At 40.9% G+C, this 27280-nt stretch overlaps 1 protein-coding gene across 2 annotated transcripts in view; it reads left to right on the top strand.

The window, feature by feature from the left end:
- The window catches only part of fbxw4 (F-box and WD repeat domain containing 4), a 259055-nt gene that overhangs the window by 48419 nt on the left and 183356 nt on the right, over positions 1-27280 (top strand). For both annotated transcript variants that reach the window (XM_059947197.1, XM_059947196.1), the window contains one exon: positions 6812-6906. In XM_059947197.1, the coding sequence (XP_059803180.1) occupies positions 6812-6906 (95 nt within the window). The remainder of the gene's footprint in view (positions 1-6811; positions 6907-27280) is intronic.

Genomic DNA, 27280 nt, shown 5'->3' with positions numbered 1-27280 from the left:
GATTGGCAACAGCATCTCCTCTACGATCTCCAATAGCGCAAGTGCACCTCAAGGCTGTGTGCTTCGCATCCTGCTCTGCTTGTTTTACTGTGAGTCTAACCACAGCTCCATTGCCGTATTTAAGTTTGCTGATGACACTGCTGTCACAGATAAAATCAAAGGTGGAGATGAATCAGCATATAGGAGATGGAAAATATGGCTGAGGGTGCCATAGCAACTACCTCTCGATCAATGTTAGCAAGACCAAGGAGCTGATTATTGACATTAGGAAAAGGAAACCAGATGTCCACAAACCAGTCCTCATCAGAGGATCAGAGATGAAGAGGGTCAGCAACTTAAATTTCCAGTTGTTATTATTTCTGAGGATCTGTCCTGGGCCCAGCATGCAAATGAAATTATGAAGAAAGCATAGCAGTTCCTCTACTTCCTTTCAGCATGACATTTAAACCTTTAAACTTCTGTAGATGTGTAGTGGAATGTATATTGACTGGCTACATCACAGCCTGGGATGGAGGCACCAATACCCTTGAACATAAAGCCCTCCTCACCATTGAGCACATCGATATGAAACACTGTCACAGAAAAGCAGTACTCATCATCGGGTACCCCCCCCTGCCCAGCACATGCTCTCTTCTCACTGGTACTATCAGGACTTCAGATCTCACACCACCAGGTTCAGGAACAATTATTACCCCTCAACCATAAGGCTCTTGAACCAACGGGGATAACCACTCAACTTCACTTGCTCCATTGCTGAAATGTTCTCAATGGACCCACTTTCAAAGACTCTTCATCTCATATTCTTGATATTTTTAGCTTATTTCTTCATTGCTTCTTTCTTTTTAAAACACTGAAGTTGGTGTGATCTTTAATTGATTCTGTAATTGTTATTATTTTTTGGATTTATTGAGTATACCTGCAAGAAAATGAATCAGGATTGCATGTAGTTTGGTATTAAGTTTACTTTAAACTTTGAAATCATTCGTTTTCACTCCTGGCATCACCAAGCCTGAATGCTTGAAACCCCGGTGAACAAAACAATTCTGAATTGTCTTACTGCTTATTTCTCACCAACTGTCAGTAACAAAAGTTGCCACTTTTTGAACACACAACTGATGCTGTTTAATAACTGAGTACACTAAGCACAGTGCAGTGTCTAACGGCCAGTTAAGTGCGCCCGACTAGCGCAGTGAGAAACTGTTAAGTAACAGTCTCCTGTCCCAATCCCAAATAAACAAAAGGAATCCCGGCTATTTTATTGATTTTGTTTTTGTTCTTTTAAGAGGTGTCCCAAATAAATCGCTGCCCCAAGTAACCGATGACTCAATTAACCCAAATCCATTGTACTTGCTTCCCTCATGTAGGAGGATTGAAGCCTATCATGGCTCCAGCAGGGATTAGCAAACTCATTAGTCTAAATATGAAACCCAGGACCTCCCTTTGCCTGAAGTGAAATAAGCATCACATAATGAAGACTGGACTATCTGGAGAAATAAATAAACCTTAAGTAAAAGTTGTAAGTTTTGTTTTGGGATGAGCAAGTGCTGCATTAGTTCTTTAGAGGTTCTGTTGCTGTTATAACCCAGAAATGTAAAGCTGACATAATACAGACTGCAGTCTGACCTCGAAGCTGCCAGAATGTGTAGATACAGAGTGATTTGAGTCTCAGTTTTTTGGATAATAAAGCAGTACGGTGACAGCATGGGCATTACTGGGCCTTGAGATTAAAATTTAACACTTTGAGGACTGGCCCAGAATAAAATTACCTCCATTTTTCTCTGGGTATGTAGCTCCAAAAGTCATTGGAGGAGAATTAGGTCATTCAGCCCATTGAGTCTGCTCTGACATATGATCACGGCTAATTCATTATCCCTTTTCAACCCCATTCTCCTGCCTTCTCCCCATAACCTTTTGACACACTTTCTAATCAAAAATGTATCAACTTCCACTTTAAATATACCCAATGACTTGGGCTCTGAAGCCATCTGTGGCAACAAATTCCACAGATTCACTATCCTCTGGCTAAACAAATTCCTCATTGCTGTTCTAAAGGGGTATCCTTTTATTCCATTACCCCTGGTTATAATTGTGTGTGGGGGGGGAGGCATGGATCGATTGAATAGCATTGATATTTCCCCCAGGCAGAAATGCTTAATATGGAGGGGAATAATTTTAAGGTGATTTGAGGAAAGTATGGCGAAGTGTCAAAAGTAAGTTCTTTACACAGAGTGGAGGGTGCATGGAACTGCCAGAGGAGGTGGTAGAGGCAGATACATGCATTAGGGACATTTTAAAAGACTCTTGGATAGACACCTGGATGAGAGAAAAATGAAGGGTTATGTAGGAGGAAAGGGGTAGATTGATCTTAGAGTAAGTTAAGAGGTTGTGGGCCGAAGGGCCTGTACTGTGCTGTAGTCTGTGTTCTCTTTCCAGGGAGGGGAGAGGGGATTGTGGGGAACAAGTACATTATAAACCTTAATGCTTCAAGCCGAGAATTGGCTACTGACTCATTCTCAGTGGATCTTTCCTGTTGCTGTAGTTTTTTTGTCACTGCATGGAAGTAAAAATTGGCCATTTGAGTCCTCACCAGCTATTGGAGGAACAATCCAACTAGAATCAGGTTTGATATGTCATGAAATTTGTTATTTTTGCATTAACAGTACATTGCAATACATAATTAAAAATTAACATACATTAAGTGTGTGTGTGTATACTGTGCATCCCTCTCACCGGGTGTTGTATACCAACTTGACTCATTACCTAACTCTACTAACAGCCATGTGATTTAGCAGTGAGAAGACCACCTTGCATAAGTAGAATATATCAACGGTCAAAGGTTTCAACCAAACAGGATAGTTGTGATGTTCCGATTAAGGAACATTGATTGTAGCAAATGTTGTGTAAATACTGCTCTCACACAATCATCGGTCACCAAGAGATATCATATACCAGCATAAAATTGTAAAGAAAGCATATTTACCAATTTTCAACTTTATTTAACGGTTAACAGGAAAAGAAAGAGAAAAGGGCCCATTACAGTTAAACCAGTCCAATGTGCATGTAAATGTGGACCTCATTTCTGAAGTAGTCGGGTGTATTGCTGTACTTGCACACTGAACAGTACAGTATATTCCTGTAGGCACACACACTCATCCACTCAAGTTTTAATAAAGTCAGTCAGAGTTGTAGTGCACTCATTCAGATTTGAAGATGAATCCTTGAGTGCAATCCAGTCCATTGTCTCAAAGCAGTCCTGTAAGTGCTTCTGTGCCTCCCTTGTCCATATCCTCTTGGTCCTCACTACTGGTGCTGAATATTCAGTCTCTGCCTATACTCAGGGAGTAGAAGTACAGCCGGGGATCAGTCTTCCCAAAGTGTGTGTATGGGATAGCACGGTAAGCGCCTTTGATAGTAGTGCAACAGTGGTCCAGTGTGTTGGCTCCTCTTGTTTCTCAAGTGATATTTTGATAATAATTATAGAGAGACTTTTTCAAGCCTGGTTCAAATCTTCCAAGATGATGGGAAGGCTCCAGAATGTGCCTTTTTCAAGCCTGTTTATTTCGTAGCTCAGTTCATCTAGAGCCTGTTTGATACTGGCCTGAGGTGGGATGTACAACGTGACCAAGATGATGAAAACTCCAGCGGCAGATAAAATGGATGACACTTGATCCCACTCCCTGTCCTCTTCTCACAACTTTACAAGTACTTATCCGCATTTCCTTTGAACACTACAATTAATTCTGTCTCCACAATTAACCCTGGCATTGCATTCCAAACCTAAACCAACATGCTGCATAAGATAATTTTTGTTTCTTTTGACAATCACCTGATTCTTGACCTTTCCTCTAATGGGAACAGATTCTCACTATTTACTGTCTATATCCTTAATAATTTTGAATATCTGTATTGGATTTCTTCTCAATCTCCTCCTTTCCAAGAACAACACCAGCTTTATTCTATCCACATAACAAAAATTCCACATTCCTGGAATTATCCTATTTTTTTTTCTGTAGTCTCACCAAAGCATTGAAACCGCTTCTAAATCATGGCATCTAAAATTAGATGCAAAGCTGTGTTTCAGGCCAAACTTATGTTTCATGAAAGGTCATCATGGCTTTTTTTTTACTCAGATTAGAGCTGTAGAGTCGTACAACATGAAAAAAGGCTTTTAAGCCCAGCACATCCATGATGATAAGTGGGCACCAATCCAGCAGTACTTGGCCCATTCTGTAATTGGGTAATTCGAGTGCTTGTCTAGATATATTTTAAAAGCTACACATGAATCTTTTTTCAGTACAGCATTACAGGTTGTCATAACTCTGGGTTGAAAAATGTCCCCTTGCACCTTGCTCTAAATTTATGCCCTTTAGTGCTATTCAACAATGAAAACATAGAACATTATCATATTACAGTACAGTTTAGGCCCTTTGGCCCATGATGTTGTGATTACCTATTAACCTACTCTTCAGAACAAGCTAACCCTTCCCACATAGTCTTCCATTTATCTTTGAAAGGAGAAAGATTCTTGCAGTCTAACTCTCATAATTTTGTATACCTCAATTATGTCCCCTCTTGATTTCCTCCACTTTGGGTAAAGCAGACCTAGCCTTTCCAGTTTCTCATTACTTAAATTATCTGTAGCATTGAAGTTATAAGAGACTGGTAAATCTCCTCTGCACCCTTTTCAATGCAATCATTTTTTTTTGCCCGTATGCAGTGATCAGAGCTGTATGCAGGACCAGTCTTACCACAGCGTTATAAAGTTCGAGCATAACTTCCCTGCTTTTGTATTCAGTGTTCTGCCTAATGTGCTTAAGGCAGCATGTCCTATATGCCTCAACTTGTGTTATCTCCTGCATTATGGCATCAAGAAACTTTGGATTTGCATCCCTCTTTTCCTCAATATTTCCTAGGACCTTGCCATCCATGGTGTATGTCCTGGTTTCGTTAGAACTCCCAAAGTGCCTCACATTCCGATTCCTCCTTGTATCAGTGCACATCAAAGCACACAGTGAAATGCATCTTCTGCATTAACAACTAACACACCCGAGGATGCTGAGAGCAGCCTGCAAGTGTTGCCACACATTAGTTTTAAAGTTAAGATTTTCAGTACTTCCCTTTGCGTTTTTAATTTTCAGTTTTCAGTTTTAAGAGGGGAAATTTTTAAAGTAGATTTGAGAAGCAAGTTTTCCACTTAAGAGGTTGCTGCATATATGGAATGAGTTACCAGAGGTAGTAGTAGAGGCAGGTATAATTACAATATTTAGAAGGTATTTGGATGGGTAATTGGAACGGAAGGATTGAGAGGATTATGGGCCAAATACAGGAAAATGGGTATAGTTTAGAGGGGCATCATGATGGTATGGACAAGGTGGCTTGAAGGGCCTGTTTCAGCACTGTATAACTACGACTACATGCAGTCCTCCAGTCCTCTGGTAACTTATTCAAGGCCAGCAAAGATGTAACATCTGAGCCAGAGCCACAGCAGTCTTTTTGGTTACGTTCCATAGCAGACTGACTTATAAATCCCATCTGGCCCTGGGAATTTATCCACCTTTAAACCCATTAAGCTATCGAGTACTTCCTCTTTATGGAAACTTGCAATCAACTTTCATCTTCCCTTTTGCGGAGCTCTCCACGTACAAAGTCTGTTTCTTTATGAAAGATATTCATTTAGTACCTCACCTATACCTTCTTGCACATGTTGCCTCTTTGTCCCTAACAGCCCTAGCTACTTCCTGTTTTTTCTTTTCTCCTTAATATACATAGAAATCATCTTTTAATTTACCTTAATCCTGTCTGATACTTTGTGGTTATTTTTGTGATTTTTTTTTTGCCTTTGTAATTTACTTTAAGTGTACACTTTTTATACTCTTGACGGGCTCCGACTTTAGGTTTTTATACCCTGACATCCAGGGTGCCTATACTGGTAACTCTCAATACTCTATATCTTCCAAAATACCTTTTTCCCTATTCTTTCCTACATTTTGTAGGCAAACCTCAAAAGCTCAACATAAATTTATTATTAAGGTACATATACTGTACGCCATGGACGATCATGGATCATATACTGTACGTCATGGACGATCCAGAACCCAGCTGCGAAAGGAGGAGGGTTGGGCATGGAAGAAGCCCAATCCCGTAAAAACCCAGTGCTACAGAAGCTTCAAAACCCTCCTCCCTGGCTGAGGATGAGCTACAACTGGGGACAAGTTGGAAGACTGGTCCAGGGCAGGATTCTGGTGAGCTGCTGTAGGTGACCTGTGCCCCATTAGGGGTGATGAGCTTAAGAAGCAGATATACTGTAAATGTCACAATATACTACCCTGAGATTCAGTTTCTCATGGAGAAACACTGTAGAATCAATAGATCTCTCAAAGCTCTCATTATTTCCACGTCGTATGTTGTTTTGTATATATTGCTGTTTGTTAACTTCTCTGCATCTCCATTTCATTATCTCTTCCTTTTTAATTGTGTATTTTTCTCCTTTTCAATCTCTGTGTTCCTCTTTCTCTCTGTGGGTCTTGCATTTGGGTGTCTCCCCGTGAGTGCATGCGTGCGTGTGTGTGTTGCAGTCTATTGCTCCCTTTCATTCTCAAAAGGAGGGAATGTTTCTGGGAATCAGCCTCCTGAATGCGGGTGTTCCGTGGCTGAACTACAGCTTTTAAAATTGGGTGAGTGGATTTGACTGAGGAATGCCTTGAACATTAGGTGAATGATCTGAAATGTAAAGCAGAAAAGAGGAATCCTTTTTAAAAGACATACATTTTTAAAATTCTTGAGAGTTAACACATCTCTTCAACTCATACAGATTTGGTCACTGTGTTCGAACCGCCTGGGAGAATGCTTGCACACGATAAGGACAGAAGATCGAGTTTGGTCAATCGCCATTAACCCTACGCTGAGGTAATCTGAGGTTCTCCTTTACCTTCAGTCCAGTTGTGGCAGGCATGTTGATTCTAGAATGAATAGTAGTTTTTGTAATGATATCTTGCATATCCATATCTTATGAAATTTCGTGTTCTGTTGCCATATGAAGAAAGGCTGGACAGATGTATCTTCTGGAGTTTAGACAAATGAGAAGTAACTAAATTGAAATATGTAAGATCCCGAGGGCTGGCAAGGTGGATATGAGATGGTTTTCAAGAACATAGAATTTGAGTTCACTGTTTAAAAATAGGTGAAATTCATCCAGTGTCTTTGAATACTTAAGCAGAATTAGATGGATATAGATAAGCAATGGAATGGAACCAGATTAAAGGGAATGTGTTGAGGTTACAATTATATTGGCTATAAACTTAAGTGGTGGAGCAGACTTGAGGGGCCAAGTGGTCTACTTCTGCTCCTCGATTGCACGTCGCTCTTCCTAGCCACCCATCTTGACCTCATTATTGTTAAGTTTCTGACAAGACTTCGTTGGATCTATTTCCCCGTGTGAACTAACTATACAGATTTCTTACACCATCTGCGAAGTTTCTCACAAATCACTCAGGTTGCCTTCAGGAAAAATTTTTTGAATGCAAATTTTTCCCTTAATCAAAATGTTGAATTTTATTCAAAGCAATATACAGGTGGCCCCCATTTTTCAAACATTCACTTTACGACAGCTTGCTGTTACGAAAGACCTACATTAGTACCTGTTCTCGCTAACCAAAGAGGATTTTCGCTTTTACGAAAAAGGACGCCCGCTTTATACGTGTACTTACCCCGAGAAAGACTACCATGACCGTGAAGCCTTATACGGGCAGTTGTGTGCATATGTGTGTACGTGCCAATTCCCCCCCCCCCCCCCAAATCGATTTTGCTCGCTGTCTTCCTGATTTTGATAAACGAAACTACACCATACATACAATATTTTTACTTTATATAGGCTGTATATTTATCATATCATTCCTGCTTTTACTATACGTTAGTGTTATTTTAGGTTTTATGTGTTATTTGGTTTGATTTGGTAGGTTATTTTTTGGGTTTGGGAACGCTCAAAAATTTTTCCCATATATATTAATGGTAATTGCTTACTCACTTTACGACGTTTCGACTTACAAACGGTTTCATAGGAACGGTCTACATTTGGATAGCAGGGGAAACCTGTATATAGAATTTTGAATTGCCTATGTAATAGCTTGAAGAAAATTCAAACTATTAATATTTTCAGTTTCTCCCAAAAGCTTGGGTGTGGCCTGATATTTTTGCCCCAAGATATCTGCGAAGCACCTGTACTGTTCTGTGTTCTATATGTGATTCTATGACCTGAGTTTGAATTGTACAGATTGTGCATATACAGAGTCACTAATTATCCAGAATTCTTCTGAATATTTCAGTGCAATCACATTAATGTAGGAAGGAGAAAGAGTCACTACAGGTGGAAGAGAGTAAATACATTGTGATGATCACATAGCTAAATTGTATTATTAAGCTGAACCATGGGATTTACAGTAAATAGTAAAAGTAAGATTTAGAGCTTGATTTCAAAATAGAACAGCATTATATGTACACTGTACTCCATTCTGCCACCCTATTAAACCTTAACATAATACTTTGCCATCATTCTCTGCTTGAAACAGTGCGAGAGATTAACTAGTTAATGTTACTATTTAGCCACCTAGCTTCTCCTTCCTTTTATTGAAACAATGAACATTGTCCTGAAGGCATTTTGAAGCCAGGGAAATCATAGAATCTGATAATATGAAGAAGTGGAATGAGTATCGTAACACCCTTAATGGTTATTCAGGCCTCCTTCTGATGCCACCCTATTTGTATATCCTTTTTAGAAGCTGTCATTAAACAGGAAAACACATGCACGCGGACACATAAAAGGACAGTCGTGCGCACACACAGACACCAATTCCTAACATAGAAAAATCTATTTTTGGCAATATCTGAAATACCTTGTCAGGTTATCCCTCTTCCTACAAAAAGAATGTTTCTCCTTCTGTATTCTCTTGCAACCCACTGTAATTTGAACACCTGCATTAAAATTCCCTTTAATCTTTGCTCTGGGAACCTCAGCTTCACTTACCAACCCATGACTTGAGAGTTGTTTTGGTAAATCTCTTCCGCGCGCTCTCTTGTAGGGCATTGGGAACGCAGCCAGTAACAGTGTGTGTGGAGTTACTGAGCCTAAATGTGAGAGCTGGATTAAGATGAAGGCAGTAATGGCTAAATGGGATGAGCCACTGAGTTAAGTTACAAATCTGGTCATCTTTCCCTTGTATTAAAGATTAGCTTTATTTGTCACATGTACATTGAAACATACAGCAAACTACATCATTTGTGTCAGATCAAGTCGGTGAGGATGTGCTGGGGGTAGCCTGTACATGTCGCTACATCTGCGATACCAACATGGCATGCCCACAACTTGCAAAGCTTAACTGTACATCTTTGGAATGTGGGAGGAAACCGGAGCATCCGAAGGAAACCTACATTGTCACAGGGAGAACATATAAATTCCTTACATATAGCAATGAGAGTCAAAGCTGATCTTACAGCAGGCTTTATAATAGCATTACGTTAACTGCTATACTACCTTAGGTGGAATGCTGTGGTGGATCCATGTTGCTTGGGAGCTGGAAGGTTGCCTACATCTGATACAGAAACAAAATGTGCAGGGAGGTTAGATAATACCTGTGGAAATGGAAATAGACTTCAAGACATCCTGCGCGTGGTGTGTGTGTGTTATGCCATTCCTGTTTTCTCCCTGTATCCTTTGATCTCTTAGCCATTAGAACTATAATCTATTCCTTGGCAAAAAAAAAAGGTCTAGCATTCTTGGGAAGCATTATGCAGTCTGGGAAAAACACAGCAAACTTTTAAACTCTTATAATATTGCAGTCCTGTAGAACACACTTGGACTATTGTGTTCAGTTCTGGTCACCTCATTATAGGAAGGATGTGGAAGCTTTTCAGAGGGTACAAAAAAGATTTAACAGAATGCTGCCTGGATTAGAGCATGTTTTATAAGGATTGAGTGAGCTAGGACTTTTCTCTTTGGTGCTAAGGATGAGAGACAGCTAGATAGAGGTATAAAAGATAATGAGAGGCATTGATAGAGTGGACAGCCAGAGACTTTTTCCCAGGGTGGAAATGGCTAATGTGAATGGGTGTAATTTTAAGGTCATTGGAAGTCAGTTTAGTGTGGGATATCAGAGGTAGGTTTTCTTTTACACAGAGTGGTGGGTGTGTGGTAAATGCTGGCGGGGGTGGTGGAGGAGGCAGGTATTTCAGATACATTTAAGAGACTCTCAAATAGACATATGGAGGATTATCTAGCAGAGAAGCGTTAGATTAATCTTAGAATAGGTTAAAGGATCAGCACAACATCATGGGCTGAAGGGCCTGAACTGCACTGTTCTGTGTTTTTAAAAATTCTCTTCTGGCTTGCCCAGTCTCTTGACCCCATTGGATAGTTGCGTCAGAATAACAATCGGCTAATCCGTTCTGATGGTACTTAAGAGTTTGTATGAGGATTTTACCACTTAAGTTCACTTACCACTAACTGCACTCCATTTTCACGAGATTAAGTTTATCATCTAAAATGATATTTCAGTGTGGCATTGCACAATGCTGTGTTGTTAGACTGGCATAGTACATTTAAAACGAGATTTTAGCACTTTGTTGGGTTTTTAAGACCTATGGCAGTCTTCCACTCTCAAACATCTGACCCATGTATTAATGCTATTTGTAGGGTTGTGAAGAACAGCTTTTGCATTTGGTTGTGTAGCACTCATCAGTGTACGCCAAAGCTTTTTCATCCTCTAGAAAGCGCTATGAGAGGCAGGAATTAGTGAAAGGCTTTAAAGCGGTTTCTGAACTTTATGGGTTCAAGGCTGCATCTGAATTACAGGCCACCTGAGGAATATTGTGAGTACAACAGCCATCAGTGCGTAGAGGAGAAGCCAGAAAGTGGTAGTAGCTGGTTGCCTCTCTAGCTAGTAGAATGCTGCAGAGATTGGTGCTGATTCCATTGTTTGTCATCTGTATCAATGATCTAGATGATAATGTGGTAAACTGGATCGGCATATTTATGGATGACACCACGGCACTTCTGGTTCAAGCCTCTTGAACCAGTGGAAATAACTTCACTCAACCTCATTTACTCCATCACTGAACTGATCCCACAACCTATGGACTCGCTTTGAAGGACTCTTCATCTCTATGTTCTTGATGTTTATTTATTTGTTATTTTTGTGTTTCTTTTGTATTTGCACAGTTTGTTTTCTTTTGCACATTGGTCGTTTGCCTGTCTTTGTTGTGTGCAGTTTTTCATTGACTCTATTGTGTTTGTTTTTGTTTACTATGAATGGCTGCGACAGAGTGAATCTCAGGGTAATATATGCCATGGTAGCACAGTGGTTAGTGTGACACTATTACAGTTCTCGGCGTCAGAGAGCTGTATTCAATTCGGACTGCACCTGTAAGGAGTCTGTACTTCCTTCCTGTGGGATGCATGGGTTTTTTCCAAGTCCTCCTGTTTCCTCCCGCTGTCCAAAGGTGTACTGGTTAGTAGGTTAATTGGTCATATTGGTCATTGTAAATTGTCCCATGATCAGGCTAGGGTTAAATCGGGAGTTCCTGAGCAATGTGGCTCAAGGAACAGGAATGGCCTGTTCTGCGCTGTATCTCTAATAAAATAAATATGTTGATAAATATGTATTTTGATAATAAAGTCACTTTGAAGATTGGGATGTAGTGGATAGCAAGAAGGGCTATCAAAGCCTGCAATGGGATCTGGACCAGCTGGAAAAATGGGCTGGTGTGGATAATGCATCAAAGTAATTCATCTCTTCTCACCGTCGGCTCAGTTTGATTTGCTTATGTGCTACTATCATTTCCTGGTGTTATTTTGGACTTTGAACATTGTAAAAAGAGTTTATCCTGCCCCTTGTCTGAACTATGCATGCTGTTGTGCTATGTCTAAGGCTACAAAGCAAGTTAGTACAGAATAAAAATTTTAAACTACCTTTTGTTCATTGAAATTCTGCCTGAGGTGAAGATTACAAAACACTTTGAGAGATGCTTTGGACGCATCTTCTTTATAATAACTAATTTCTTCAAGCCACCTACTGAATTTATTTTTATCAGTCTGTACGGTGTAATAGAGATTGTTAAATGATTTTATTTGGTGGAGTCATACCCTTGTTGACTGCTACTGATGTGATCCTTTGTTCTGCAGCTTTCTAATGAACAGTGGGCAAAAGCAGGATGACGCACGTACTCGATCAGCCGTGTGTAAGGAGTCTCCCAACTGGGATCTGTGTGCTAAGATAACATTGCATTGTTGATAGCAGTAAATGTGGGCTTCCCCAGCACACTGCTCTGACCACCTGCAATGCTGCCTTGTGCAGCCGTAATCCACTGTTTTTGTAGTCTCCTCCTGAGAAGCTCAACCCCAACCTTTGTAAAGATGTGTGTGTGTGTGTGTGTCTTTCCCTGTCTTTTGAAGGAGGCATCATTCTATTGTCTTTTTATTGGAGTGGCCAGGGTGATCTTCAATACCTGTGAAGCTGAATAACCAAGTACAGAGAGGTCTGGCTGATCTCTAGCTCAGCTCTGCAATTTTCCTGTTCATTTTGCCCACCACCACCATAGGTATACCATCTGTAAATATACCAATGTGAAATTTGTTAACATAGCAGCAGCAGTGCAATGCCATACATGATAAATATAGAATAAATATATGAATAAATGTATATTAACTAGTTAAATTTAGAAATGATAGTGCAAAAAAAAATACTTTTTAAAAGTTGAGGTAGTGTTCATGGATTTAATGTCCATTGAAAGATTTGATAGCAGAGGGGAAGAAGCTGTTCCTGAATTGCCTATTGTGTGCCTTCAGGCTTCTGTCCCTCCTTTCTGGTACTAACAATTAGAAGAAGGCATACCCTGGGTGATTGGGATCCTTAATAATAGATGCCATCTTTCTGAGACACCGCTCTTTGAAGATGTCTTGGATACTACAGAGGCTAGTACCCATGATGGAGCTGACTAATTTTACAATTTTCTGTAGCTTTCAATAGCACCCCCACCCTGCGCATAACAGACAGTGATGCAGCCTATCAGGATACTCTCCATGGTACATCTGTAGAAGTTTTCAAGTGTTTTGGGTGAATTACCAAATCTCCTCTGACTTACCAAATCTCCTCAAACTTCTAATGATGTATAGCCACTGTCTTGCCGCCTTTATAGCTGCATCAATATGTTGGGATAAGGTGAGGTCCTCAGCAATATTGACACCCAGGAACTTGAAGTTGCTCACTCTCCACTTCTGAACCCTCTTTCAGGATTGGTTTGTGCTCCCTCGTCTTACCTTTCCTGAAGTCCACAATCAGCTCTTTGGTCTTACTAACATTGAGTGCAAGGTTGTTGCTGTTACACCACTCACCTAGCTGGTATATCGCTCCTGTACGCCCTCTCATCTCCATCTAAGATTCTGCCAACAACAATAATCAGCAAATTTATAGGTGGCATTTGAGCTATGTCTGGTCAGACAGTCACGTCTATAGAGAGAGTAAAGCAGAGAGTTAAGCACACATCCCTGAGGTGCGCTAGTGTTGATCGTCAGGGAGGAGGAAATGTTATCACTTATCTGCACCAATCTTGTGAACCTCCAGTTAGGAAGTCGAGGATCTAATTGCAGAGGGAGGTACAGAGGCCCATGTTCTGAAATATTTTGATCAGGACTGTAAGGAAAGATGTTGTTAAACACTGAGCTATAGTCAATGAACAGTATCCTGACATGGGTATTTGAATTATCCAGGTGGTCTAAGGTCAAGTGAAGAGCCATTGAGATTGCACCTGCCGTAGACCTATTGTGGCGATAGACAAATTGCAGTGGGTCCAGGTCCTTGCTAAGGCTGGAGTTGATTCTAGCTATGACCAACCTGTCAAAGCATTTCATCACTGTAGATGTGAGTGCTACTGGATGATAGTCGTTAAGGTAGCTCACACTACTCTTCTTGGGCACTGATATAATTGTTGCCCTCTTGAAGTAGGTGGGAACTTTGAACCGTAGCGGTGAGAGTTTGAAAATGTTCAAATCAGATTTAATATTACCAGCATATGTCATGAAATTTATGGCAGTGGTACAATGAAATATGATATATAAATATAGAGAAAAAACTGAGTTACATTAATTATATAAATGTCTATTAAATAGATAAAATAAGTAGTGCAGAATAACAGAAATTTAAAAAAAGTAGTAAAAAAAAAAGTTAATGGGTTCAATGTCCATTTAGAAATCAGATCGCAGAGGGAAGAAGCTGTTCCTGAATCACAGTGTGTGCCTTCAGGCTTCTGTACCTCCTTCCCAATGGTAACAGTGTGTAGAGGGCATGTCCTGGGTGTCTTTGAATACACCCACCAGTTGGTTGGCACAAGTTTTCAGAGTCTTACCAGGTACTCCAATGTGAGGTTTCAACTCCTGAATGACAGTCTGATGTCAGCCTCCAAGACAGAAATCACAGGGACACCGGCTGCAGCAGGGATCCTCACGGCTATAATTATATCCTCCCTTTCAAAGTGGGCATAAAAGATGTAGAGCTCATGTGGTAGTGAAGCATCACTGCCATTCATGATGCTGGGTTTCACATTGTATGAAGTAAGATGCTCTTGAGCATCTACTGATTACCATAGTTATTTTGACTATACCTCTTCCCACCCTATCTCCTGTTTCAAAAGAAAATTGCTATTCCCTTTTCTCAGTTTCTTCGCCACTGCCTCATCTGTTCTCAGGATGCAGCTATCCATTCCAGGCCACCAGAGATCTCCTTCTTGTTTGAAGAATGAGGTTACCCTTCATCTACTATTGATGCTGCCCTCACCCGTGTCTCCTTCATTCTTAGTGCATCTGCGCTCACCCCATCTTCCTACATTCGCAATAGTGATAGAATCCCTCTTATCCTTATCTATCACCCCATCAGCCTCCTCATCCAACAGATTATCCTCCATGACTTCTTTCATCTCCAAAGGGACCCTATCACTAAACATATCTTTACCTCCTCTACCCACTCCGCTTTCCGCAGCGATTGCTCCCTTCGTGATTCCCTTGTCCATTCGTCCCTCCCTACTAGATTCTCTTCAGGCAATAATCCCTGCAAGCATTCTAAGTGCTACACCTGCCCATACCCCAACTCCCTCACGTCCATTCAGGGGCCCAGTCCTTCCAGGTGAGGAAACACTCCACCTGCAAATCTGCTGGGGTCATCTATTGCGTCTGGTGCTCCCAGTGCAGCCACTACATTGATGAGACCCAGTGTAAATTGGGGGACCACTTCGTCAATCACTTCCACACCATCTGCCACAAGTGAGACTTACCAGAGGCCAAGCGTTCTACTTCCGATTCCCAATACCGTTCTGACATGTTGATCGATGGCCTCCTTTTGTGCCAAGATGAGGCCACCCTCTGTGGAAGAGCAACACCTTATATTCCATCTGGGTACCCTCCAAACAGATGGTATGAATATCGATTTCTCAACCCCTCCCCCTCTATTCTCTACCTGACCTTTTACTTCTCACCTGCCTATTACTTCTCCCAGGTCCCCTCCTCCTTCCCTTTCTCCTATTGTCCCCTCTCCTCTCCTATCAAATTCTTTCTTCTCCAGCCCTTGACTTATCCCACTCACCTGGCTTCAGCTATCACCTTCTAACTAGCCTCTTTCCCCTCCCCTCATCTTTTAATTCAGGCATTCTTCCCCCACGCCCCCCCCCCACCGAATCCCACCTCCCCAGTCCTGATAGAGTTTCTCGGCTGAAACGTCAACTGTTGACTCCTTTCCTTAGATGCACCTGACTTGCTGAGTTCCTCCAGTATTTTGTGTATGTTGCTATGCTCTTGAGCAGTTTGTCCATAGTGTCATAATGTTATAGAAACAGGCCCCTCAGCCCAGCTTGTCCATCCTAACCAATATGCCAATCCAAGCTCTTCTTATCCCAAGCTGTCCTCTTTCTCAGTTCTGATGAAGAGTCTTTGACCTAAGATGTCAACTGCTTATCCTTTTCTACAGATGCTGTTTGACCGGCTGAGTTCTTCCTCCATTTGTTTTCTTAGCAGCCAGCGAATTCTTGATCTAACCATCTAATTTTGTTTATGGTTTGATCTGCCTCTTTGTTTCTATTTCACATTTTTCCTAACACTAGCAAAGAATTGTTTTCTAATAAATACCGCATAAAGTGTCAGTAGGCACAGGCCCAGCAATGTGGTTTCTTCAGCAACTCCTTCTAAATAAATGTTAGCTACCATCCAGAGCACAGGGTCCCAACCTTTGTATGCCATATAGGAACAAGGTTGATAGGCTTTTCCTCAGTGGTGTGTGTGTTGTGTGTATATATAATTTTTTTCATTTATATCAGTATGTATATACTCTACCCTCTTATTGTATCCCTTCCTGTTTTGTGTGCTCTCTCTGTCTTTATACTCACTTTTTACCTCCCTCCATTAGCTTTATCTCTCCCTTTGCCCTTCCGCTTCAAGTTCTTTTTTTAATTTTGCTCCTTTAGTTAGTCATTGCAGGCACTTTTTTTTTACCCTGGTCATACTCACTATTTTCAATTTTCTTTCCTCTTTTTGCTCTGTTCTCTGGTCATCACCTTTACTTTTCCCTCATTTGTGCTTTTCAGTCCCTGTCTTTCAGCTCCCTTTCTCTCTACCTTCCTACCTATTATTCCTTCTACACTTGTTTTGTCAAAATATGTTACCGTTATTTTTCCCTCCTGCCCTTTCTCTGCCATTTACATGAGTGGATGGGATATTTTTGATGTGCACTGCCACCCAGCTGGCTGCTTTGAGTCACTCACCCATTTTATTAGGTACGGCGCCACTTTATGTCTTTCTGATCTTTCTCTCTCCAGCTCAACTTCTCTCCGCTGCAGAGCCAGTATCAGAAGCGATTAAACAGCTCATTAATTCTTCAATATGATGGTTGATATATTAGAGCAGAACAAAGCCAGATCTGTCAGATAACAGACACCTTTCCACATTACATTGGTGCCGTGGGTTAATTGAAGTTTTCCCTGGATAATGGTGTCAAGATGTAGGTTAAAAGTATTTTTAAAATGAAAATGCCCATTCTTGTGTGAATATATCCATCAGTTCAATCTTTTAGAAAGGCGGGAATAAGAATATTAGCTGTTATTGAAGTGATGACAAAGTGTCTTTACAGGTGTCGTTGGGCACCAGTGAGCTTTGGATGTATTTCTGACGTGGTTGAAGCAGTGAGAATCACTAGCGGTAGCTGAAATACTTGCTTGATTTCTTCCTGCAGATCTTTTGCTCTTTTGCAAACTGGTGCGATGTATGTGTGTACATGGGCACAGAATCAAGTGCACCTCCACAGTTCAGTAGTCTGTTAACAATTGCTCTCACCAGCATGAAGCATGGCACTTTGGCAAGGTGCCTGATAGCTGAAGACATCGCCATCCTTTAGCTCACGCTGGTGAAAATGTGCTGCCTGCAGGAACAGAAGACGGACAAATGTTATCGTTCTGGAGGATCTTTCCTGGGTTCAGCACGTAAATGCCATTATGAAGAAAATACAGTAGCACCTCTACTTCCTTAGGTGTATGACATCTAAAACCTTGACAGACTTCTATGGATGTGTAGTTAGAGCATATTGACTGGTTGTAACAAGCCTAGCATAGAAACACCAATGTCCTTGAACAGAAAATCCTATAGAAAGTAGCAGATATGGCTCAGTCTGTTCTGGGTACAGCCCTCCCCACCATTGAGCACATTTACACAGAGCAGTATCATGGAAGGAGTATCCACCATCAGCACCACCCACCACCAGGCCATGCTTTCTTCTCATTGCCTCCATCAGGAAGAAGATACGGGAGCCTCAGAATCCTCACCACCAGGTTCCGGAACAATTATTACCCTTCAACCATCAGGCTCTTGAACAAATGAGGACAACTTCACTGAACTTCGCCACCCTGTCAATGGACTGTTCCCACAATCTACAGACTCACTTTCAAGGACTCTTCATCTCATGTTCTTTATATTTATTATTATTATTATTATTATTTTTCTTTTGTATTTGCAGTTTGTTGTCTTTTGCGCATCGATTGTTTCTCCATCCTGTTTGGCGGGTTCTTTCATTGATTCTGTAGTGTTCTTTGGATTTACTGTGTATGCCTGCAAGAAAATGAGTCTTGGGATGGCATATGGTGACCTATATATACTTTGAAAATAAAGTTACTTTGAACTTTGAAATGGGAAATCAACTGGTTATTGGCTGAAATTGTAGATGCAGATTAGAAGACAAGACCATAAGACAAAGGAGCAGAAGTCGGCCATTCGGCCCATCGAGTCTGCTCCGCCATTTCATCATGAGCTGATCCAATCTCCCCTTTAGTCCCATTCCCCCACCTTCTCACCACAACCTTTGATGCCCTGACTACTCAGATACCTATCAATCTCTGTCTTAAATACACCAAATGACTTGGCCTCCACTGCCACCCATGGCAACAAATTCCATAGATTCACCACCCGCTGACTAAAAAAAGTTACTCCGCATCTCCGTTCTGAATGGGCGCCCTGCAAACCGCAAGTCATGCCCTCTGGTACTAGACTCCCCCACCATGGGAAATAACTTTGCCACATCCGCTCTGTCCATGCCTTTCAACATTCAAAATGTTTCTATGAGGTCCCCCTCATTCTTCTAACCTCCAAGGAGTACAGTCCAAAAGAGAGACAATGATCAGATCTGGGACAGCTGCTGGTCAAAGTTCAAAGTAAACCGTTATGTATATGTCTCCAAATACTACCCTGAGATTCATTTTCTTGCAGGCATTCACAGTAGAACAAAGAAATGCTATAGAATCAGTGAAAAACTGCACAGAAAGGGCTGAAGACAAACTGTACAAATACAAATAATAATAATAATAATAATGATGATAAATAAATAAACAAACAAATAGAATTGAGAATATAAGTAGTAGAATCTTTGAAAGTGAGTCCATAGATTGTGATCAGTGATCAGTTCAGTGTCGTGGTGAGTGAAATTATCTACGCTTGTTGAGGGGTAGTAACTGTTCCTGAACCAGGTGGAGTAGGACCTATGGCTGCTGTACTTCCTTTCTAATGGTAACAGTAAGAAGACTAATTTTTATAGGTGCACCGTAGAAAGCATTCTTCTAGGGTGCATCACAACCTGGAATGGAAGTTGTCCTGTCCAAGACCGGAAGAAGCTGCAGAAGATCGTGAACAGAGCCCAGCACATCACACAAACCAATCTTCCATCCTTGGACTCACTTTACACCGCATGCTGTCGGAGCAGTGGTGCCAGGATAATCAAGGACACGACCCACCCAGCCAACACACTTTTTGTCCCTCTTCCCTCCGGGAGAAGGTTCAGGAGCTTGAAGATTTGTACGGCCAGATTTGGGAACAGCTTCTTTCCAACTGTGATAAGACTGCTGAATGGATCCTGACCCGGATCTGGGCCGTACCTTCCAAATATCCGGACCTGACTTGCACTACCTTACTTTCCCTTTTCTATTTTCTACTTATGATTTATAATTTAAATTTTTATTATATTTACTTAGATTTGTACTTCAGGGAGCACGAAGCGCAGAATCAAATATCGCTGTGATGATTGTACGTTCTAGTATCAATTGTTTGGTGACAATAAAGTAAAGTAAGAGAGCATGGCCTGGATTGTGGAGGTTGCTACCACTCTTTGTAGATTTATTCAGTGGAAGGGAGGGCTTTTCCTGTGATAAACTGGGCTGTCTCCACTACTGTTCGTAGGCTTTTCTGTTCTTAGGCACTAATTTCCATATCAGGCCATGCTGTCTTCTTGCTCCAGCCTTCTGTGGAGGAATTTGGAGATGGACTTGTTGCATGTGACATTAGAGATGGAGCAATGGTGGGGATAGACCGGTGAGTGAGTAGTGAAGAAATTACTCTGGTTACGTCCAAGCCTCTTGATGTGTGCTCTTCTAGCATACAGACATTGACGTGTGTGGCTGCTCCTTTAAGAATCGACTGAGTAATACACAAAAGCAAGAGTTCAAAGATAACTTCACAGTGGTGGAAGCTGCGTGCCGCCGAGGAAGCTTTTCAATGGAGACAATGGGGCAGTGACGGGTTAAGAGGGAAATTAGAGGGTTTTGAAGGTTTTGCCAGGGAGGGGGTGAAAGGTTAAAAAATGGCCCTTTGTTCCAGCCCTAATTCTGAGGAACATGCTCTCCAAACAAATCGTACAGGTCGGATGCTTTTGTTACCACTTTTACTGATTGATCTTTTACTAGTTTACTTTTCTGTTTAGTGCATGTCTTTTGAAATTCTATGCAGTCTTGTTATGTAAGGTGTCTGCCTATTGAGCGCGAGTCTGTGAGCAGCAAGGCTGTATAGCCAACTTCAGGCACAGAGCTGCTAGAGAGTGATTTTGTTTTCCTCTGTCTTCTTGTGCTGAAGTGACTGATGCCTGGTCGGGACACATTCCAGTTAGTTCCCATTTCTGTTATCCTGATCTGCTATGTTCCTGCTCCTCTACTTCATCAAGAGGAGAATTAAATCATTACTCTCTGATTATCATCCTGTACACCTACCACAAACTTACTACCTCTGTTCTTGCCTTCAAAAACCTTTATCGCAGGCTTTCCTCTTCAAAAGTGTACAAGTCTGTTAACTATTTTCCTCATCTTAGTATTGAAATACCTTTCTTTCCCCCCCCCCCCATACAGCAGGTATGCTATTACAGCTGGGGGCATTGGAGTTCTGAGTTCAGCTCAGGCATTGTCTGTAAGGAGTTTGTATGTTCTCCCCAGTGACTGCGTGGGTTTCCTCCGAGCGCTCCAATTTCCTCCCACAGTCCAAAGACGTACCGGTTGGGAGGTTAATTGGTTATTGTAAATTGTCCTGTGATAGTCTAGGATTAAATAGCTGGGTTGCTCGGTGGCGCTGCTCATTGGACCAGAAGAGCCTATTTCATGATGTATTTCTACATAAATAAATATGTAACCTTACACAATATTGCCTCCCTTGTTTGAATGTTTTTATTAAGTTGCCTTTCTTGTGTGGCATTTTGTATATTTGCTCTGCCAAAGCCTTGCAGAATTGTAAAAGAACCTTCTATCTTTCTTAATAATTACAACTGTTTGGTCAAAGTACTTTTATAGATCCTTTGGATATAAGTTAGGACCAATTAACCTACCAACTGGTACACCTTTGGACTGTGGGAGGAAACCAACATCCAGAAGATGTCACAGGGAGAATGTACAAACTCCTTACGGACAGTGCCCGAGCTGATCTCAGAACTCCAATGCCCCTCGAGCTGTAATAGCATACCTACTGTATGGGGGGGAAAGAAAGGTAATCAATACTAAACGAACTGAAGAGAATAGTTAGCAGAGTTGTGCACTTTTGAAGAGGAAAGCCTGCAATAAAGGTTTTTGAAGGCAAGAACGGAGGTAGTAAGTTTGTGGTAGGTGTACAGGAAGATGGTCAGAGAGTAATGATTTAATTCTCCTCCTGATGAAGTAGGTCCCGCTTGGTGACGCAATAATATCAGTGCTGGACTCTAGAGCGAAGGTTCCCGAGTTCAAATCCAAGTCGGGTTGAGCGTCGAGCTAGCAATTCGGCCTCGTAAAAACAAGAATACCTTGCCATGGAAACACCGTCAAAAGGTGGTGCCCCGATAACTCCACTGCCGAGTTAAGGGCTATACTTCTTCTGATGAAGTAGAGGAGCAGGAATATAGCAATATGTGTACACACAGGGAGCATGGTTGCCCAAGGGTGCAGGGTGACATACAGTATGACATACCCAGAAGGTTGGGTGGAGTAGTGCAAGATGGAATTTAATTCAGGCATCTGCGAGGTAATGCATTTTGAATAGCCTAATATTGCCAGGACATGTACCCTGAACAGAAGGGAGTTTACAATCATTGGTCTACAGAGGGATGTAAGTTCGTAGCTCCCTGAAAGTGGCAACATAGGTGGCGAAGGTGGTGAAAACATTTCGCTATTTTCTTTCATAGATGGAGGCTTTGAGTGTGAGTTGAAGTTTTACTAGATCTTAAATGACACTTGGGATATTTTATAAGGTTTTGATCACCACAGTATGGAAAGAATGTGGTAGCGTTGGGAAGAGAGCAGAAGAGATTCACAGAATGGAGGACTTCAGTTACGAGGAGAGATTGATTAGGCTGGGATTGTTCTCACTGGAGCATAGAGGGCCGAAGGGCTACCTTACAGAACACAAGAGATTCTGCCAATGCTGGGAATCCGCAACAACATACCAAAATCCTGGTCAGGCAGCATCTGGGGAGAGGATTAAACAGTTGATATTTTTGGGCAGAGACCCGTCACCAGTCCTCATGAAAGAGTCTCGGCCTGAAATGTTGAGTTCCTCCAGTACTTTGTGTGTGTTGACTTTATAGAATGTTAACATTGAGGGGAACCGTTTTTCTTTCCCCAGGGCAGTGAAGTCTAAAACTACACAGAATTAAAGTAAAAAGGGAATATTTAAAGGAGATCTGAGGGGGAAATTTTTCACCTGGAGGATGGTGGATGTATGGAACAAGCTATGAGAGGAGGTAGTAGAGGCAGTTACAATCTGAGCATTTCAAAAGCATTTTGATGGGTATGTAGATAGGAAAGGAGTAGAGTGTTATGGGGCAGATTTAGGAAAATGGGATTAGTGTAGATTGGCATCCCTGGCAGCATGGGTGAAATGGGCCAAATGGCCTGTTTCTGTGTAGTACAATTTTATGAAATACAGAACTTAAATAAGAGCAGGAAAAACAACAAATAATGTGGGAAAACTATTGGATTGTTTTAAAACCCCACCAGGTTCACTATGAAATCAGTCCTGATTAAGGATTTTGGCCTGAAATGTCAACTGTTTTCATTGGTGCCTGACTGTTGAGTTCCTCCAGTATTTCTCTGTTACTCTGGATTTCTAGCATCCACAGAATCTCTTGAGTTTAAACCTCTGTGTGGGACTTGGATCTACCCCATATGGTGTAAAGTACTTTTAAATGCTTTTTAAAATGGCCCAGCAAGCACTCAATTCAGGGGCAATTTAGAATGAACATAAAATTCTGGTTTTACCAGTGATGTCAGATCTGAAAATAAGAATGAACAAAATATTGGCCCTTTATCCTAAGATGATACCCCTAATTCCTTAAGGTCACTTTTTGCTCTTTTAAAGATCTGTCAGTTAACCTATTCCACTCAGTTTTAGTCTTGGTTCATTCCCTCATTTTGGGTATCAATTTGATGAAAGTTTGCCTGTTCCTTCTGTGAATAAGGCCAAAATTAAGCAGTACTCCAAGTGGTTCTTAAAGTCTATGCCACTGAACTCCAAGACCCGATGAAGGGTCTCGGTCCAAAATGTCAACTGTTTAGTCCCCTCCGTAGAAACTGAGTTCCTCCAGTATTTTGTGTGCATTACTCAAGATTTCCAGCACCTGCAGAATCTCCTGTTTATGCAACTGAAACAAAATGTTTTTTTCTATAGTCTTTTGTCTCACTGGTAATGAAGTTAATAGTTTGATATTCCTGCATATAACACTCTGTGTTGTGTTTTTGGGTGCCAGTATTTAACATGCTCTGACCATTTTTTAAAAATTCTATACTTCCTATCAAAGCAAACTGCCTTGTATTTTCCCACATTGTAGGCCATCTACCACTTCCTTGTCTGTTCACTTAGACTGTATATCTGCAATTTTTTTTCGTTGTGCACATTCCTACTCTACTATCCTGTTGTACACATTCCACACAAGCCTCCTTTGCCTCTGGTCTCTTTGTCAGCAGTTCCCCCTATTTTGTCCCTCATTTTTATCTGGATTTTCTCAAAACTTTCTGTGCTGTTCATTAGCTTATCTATTCTATTTATCCTGCTTCATTTTAGACAGAGCATCTGTCTTAAGGTCATAGAGTCCTGGAGTTATACAGCATGGAAACAGGCCCTTCTGCCCACCTCACCCATGCTGCCCATGTTTGGCCCATACCTCTCTCAATCCCTCCTATCCGTGCACTTATCCAAATGTCACTTAAATGTTATTATTTTACCTGCCTCAACCACTTCCTCTGGCAGTTCATTCCATATACGCACCACCATTTGCATGAAGTTGGCCCTCGGTCCTTTTTTAAATCTTTCACTTCTTGAGTTACAACATAAACACTTTTATTAATGGCTTCATCAGCTTCAATAGGCAATGTCTCAAGAAGGGGCATCTATTATTAAGGACCCTCACCATCCAAGACATGTCGTATTCTCATTGCTGCCATCAGGGAAGAGTTACAGGAGCCTGAGACATAGTCAAAGTTCTTCCCCTCTGCCATCAGATTTCTGAAGAGACCATGAACTACCTCACTTTTTACTCTCTTTTTGCACTATTTTTAATATTCTTTTGTAGCATGGTAATTTTTGTATGTATTGCACTGTATTTTGTTTTAAAACAACAAATTTCACAACATATGTCAGTGATAATAAACCTGATTCTGAGCTATGTGGTGAATGATTTGCTTTTAACCCAAATTTGTTGTCTCTCCTCCCCCCTCCCCAAATGCTTAAGGCAAATGTAATGCCCTCTCCTGTACAGATGTTATACTAAATGATAAAGGTTTGCTTGATGCATAATAGGCTCCAAATCCAGAACTTACTTTAACACAGAAGGGCACCATAACAACCAGGCTGTTAACTGAAGATCGCTCCAGTTTACAAGGCAACCACTTGGCCACTTTGCACCTAAGGCACATTAAGCCATAACATAATGTCTCATCTGACTGTCAGTTCAATCTTATCTACCTGCCGAAAATTTTCACCCTTTTTGGTCATCAAATACGTTTCTTAAAATTATCAAAAGACTGCTGCTATTATTCTTTGAAGTGAATAGTTCCAAACACTCACAGGAATTTGAGAGCTAAGATGTCACCTCATCACCCTCTTAAATGGGCTTAGTTTTTTAACTTTGATCTCCAGTTGGAGACTGGCAGACATACAGAAACACTCTTTCCAAAACCATTCTGCCAACATCCTTCAAGAATCCATGTTTCATTCAAGCCCTCGCTCTCAGCAAATTTAAGCCTAGTCTATCTAACCATTCCTCATTAGACAACCCAACCATTCCAGGTATCACCCACATAAACCTTCTCTGAAATTGCTTCCAATGCATTGACAGCTTAAGGGAGTCAATACTATATGCTGTACTCCAAATGTGGTCTTGCCAGTGCCTTGTATCACTGAAGTGGGACTTCCCCACTTTTATGTCAATTTCCCTCTGTTTTCTATATGAGCTAGCTATATGAGGTCATTCTTGCCTTCAGCCATTAGGTTCTATAATGAGTCAACCTGTAGTCGGAGAAGTGATGACCTCTCCTGTTAGACTGTTTGTGGTAACTTTTTTTATTCTTTCTATTTCTCTTTTGATATTTATATCTGTACACTTGTAATGCTACTGTGACACTGTAATTTTTTTTGGGATCAATAAAGTATGCTTGCTATTCCTAATCTTTGCGCTCTTGTGAGCTGCCCATACTACGTGAAAATACAATGATGGAATGGTAACAGCAACGAAGGCAGCCATTTGTAGTCGAGCTGCATTCATTTATCACATGTACATCGAAACACACAGTGAAATGTATCACTTGCGTTAACAACCAACACTCTTAAGGATGTGCTGGGGGCAGCCCAGCCCACAATTGGTGCCACATAGCATGTCCACAGGGCTCGGCAGAACAACACAGAACACAACAAGCAACAAAACAACAGCAAGACCAATTTAGAGTTGATGAGTCTCATCAACTCTATCTGTTACTTCATTAACAACTTTTATCAAATTGATAAAGCACATTTTACAAATCATTTTTATGTGGCAGATGATTCTGTCCCAGATCAATCTTTCTAAAAGTTTTCTAACCACTCAGATTAAACTCACTAGCCTGTAGTTGCTGAGCCTTTCCTTCCTTTATAGAACAAGGGAGTAATGATTGCCCATATCCAAAAATAATTAAAATATTGTGCTCAATGGCCCATGATTTCCTCCTGTACTTCTCTCAGAACCCGGGATGCATTCCATCAGATCCTGGAGACTTGCATCATTTTCAATTCTTCCATACTATCAATTTTTAACATAGCTAGCGCCTGAACTTGTTGTTGTGAAGACAGGTGCAAAGAACTCATTTAGTAAATTAACTATGCCCTCCGTGCAGGATCCCATTTTATTTGTCCTTTATAGGCCCTGCTTCTCCATGTTATGTTATTTATTTGCCTTTAAAACACTTATAGATCCCTTTTAATGTTGTCTGTTTACTTTTTCTGATTTTCTTTCTGTACCACTTATTTTAGTTTTCTCTTTTCAGCTAAAAAAAATTCTGTTTATTCCAGTTTTCATTGACATTTAGAACTAGTTGCTTGTTATGAGCAGAAGTCTTTTGCTTTATCTTCCTCTGTGCCATGCAGGGAACTCTTTAATTAATTATTCTTTCTTTGCTCTAAAATCAAATGTGCCTCAACTGTATCTGAACCACTTCTTCCTAAAGGCAACCCATTGCTGTAACCTATTGTTGTAGCACAGTTTTGCGCGTCAACTTTTGGTTCCAATTTTTCTGGGCCAGATCCATTACCATCTTCTTGCGATCAGTCTTTCTTTAATTAATAGTTTTTACTTTAGAGTGCAGTCTCTCTTTATCTGTTGCGCACCTAAATCAGAATGGGATTTGATTGACTGCAATGGAGGTTAGAATATCAAGGTTGCTTATTCTCAATTATCAGTTCACAAGTGTAAAGGAGAATGAAATAGTTGTGACTCTGGATGTGATGCAGTATTTTTAAAAAAAAGCATAAAGAAGACAATTTATGAAAAAAAACACAGTAAATATAAATATTAAATATAAGGTCTGGATGAAGGATCTTGACTTGAAACGTCAACTGGTTATTCATTTCCATAGGTGCTGCCTGGCCTGCTGAGTTCCTCCAGCATTTTGTGTGTGTTGCTCTGGATTTCCAGCATCTGCAGAATATCTTGTGTTTATAAATATATAAGATAGTTTATATTCAGAGACTGATTGTATGTGGCGAGGATTATATTTAGATCTGGTCTTATTTGTGAGAAGTTAAGAGGCTCGTAATAAATTTCTTTGTAGTACAAAATCTCGATGCAATGCAGCTTCGTATAAATAGCCATGAGATGAGCAGACACTTCATCTATAATTTCTGTTGGTCATACTGGATATATGTGTTTTGGGAAGTTAGAACACTGATGGATGAAGGAATACTAGTCAGAACAATGGTGAAGCTGTTGTGTGATGAAGGAAAGCCAACCAGCAGATGGTG

This window comes from Hypanus sabinus, chromosome 22 (assembly GCF_030144855.1).
Source record: "Hypanus sabinus isolate sHypSab1 chromosome 22, sHypSab1.hap1, whole genome shotgun sequence".
Taxonomy (NCBI): domain Eukaryota; kingdom Metazoa; phylum Chordata; class Chondrichthyes; order Myliobatiformes; family Dasyatidae; genus Hypanus; species Hypanus sabinus.
Note: the sequence above shows the minus strand (reverse complement) of the source record. Positions and strands in the feature narration are given on the sequence as shown.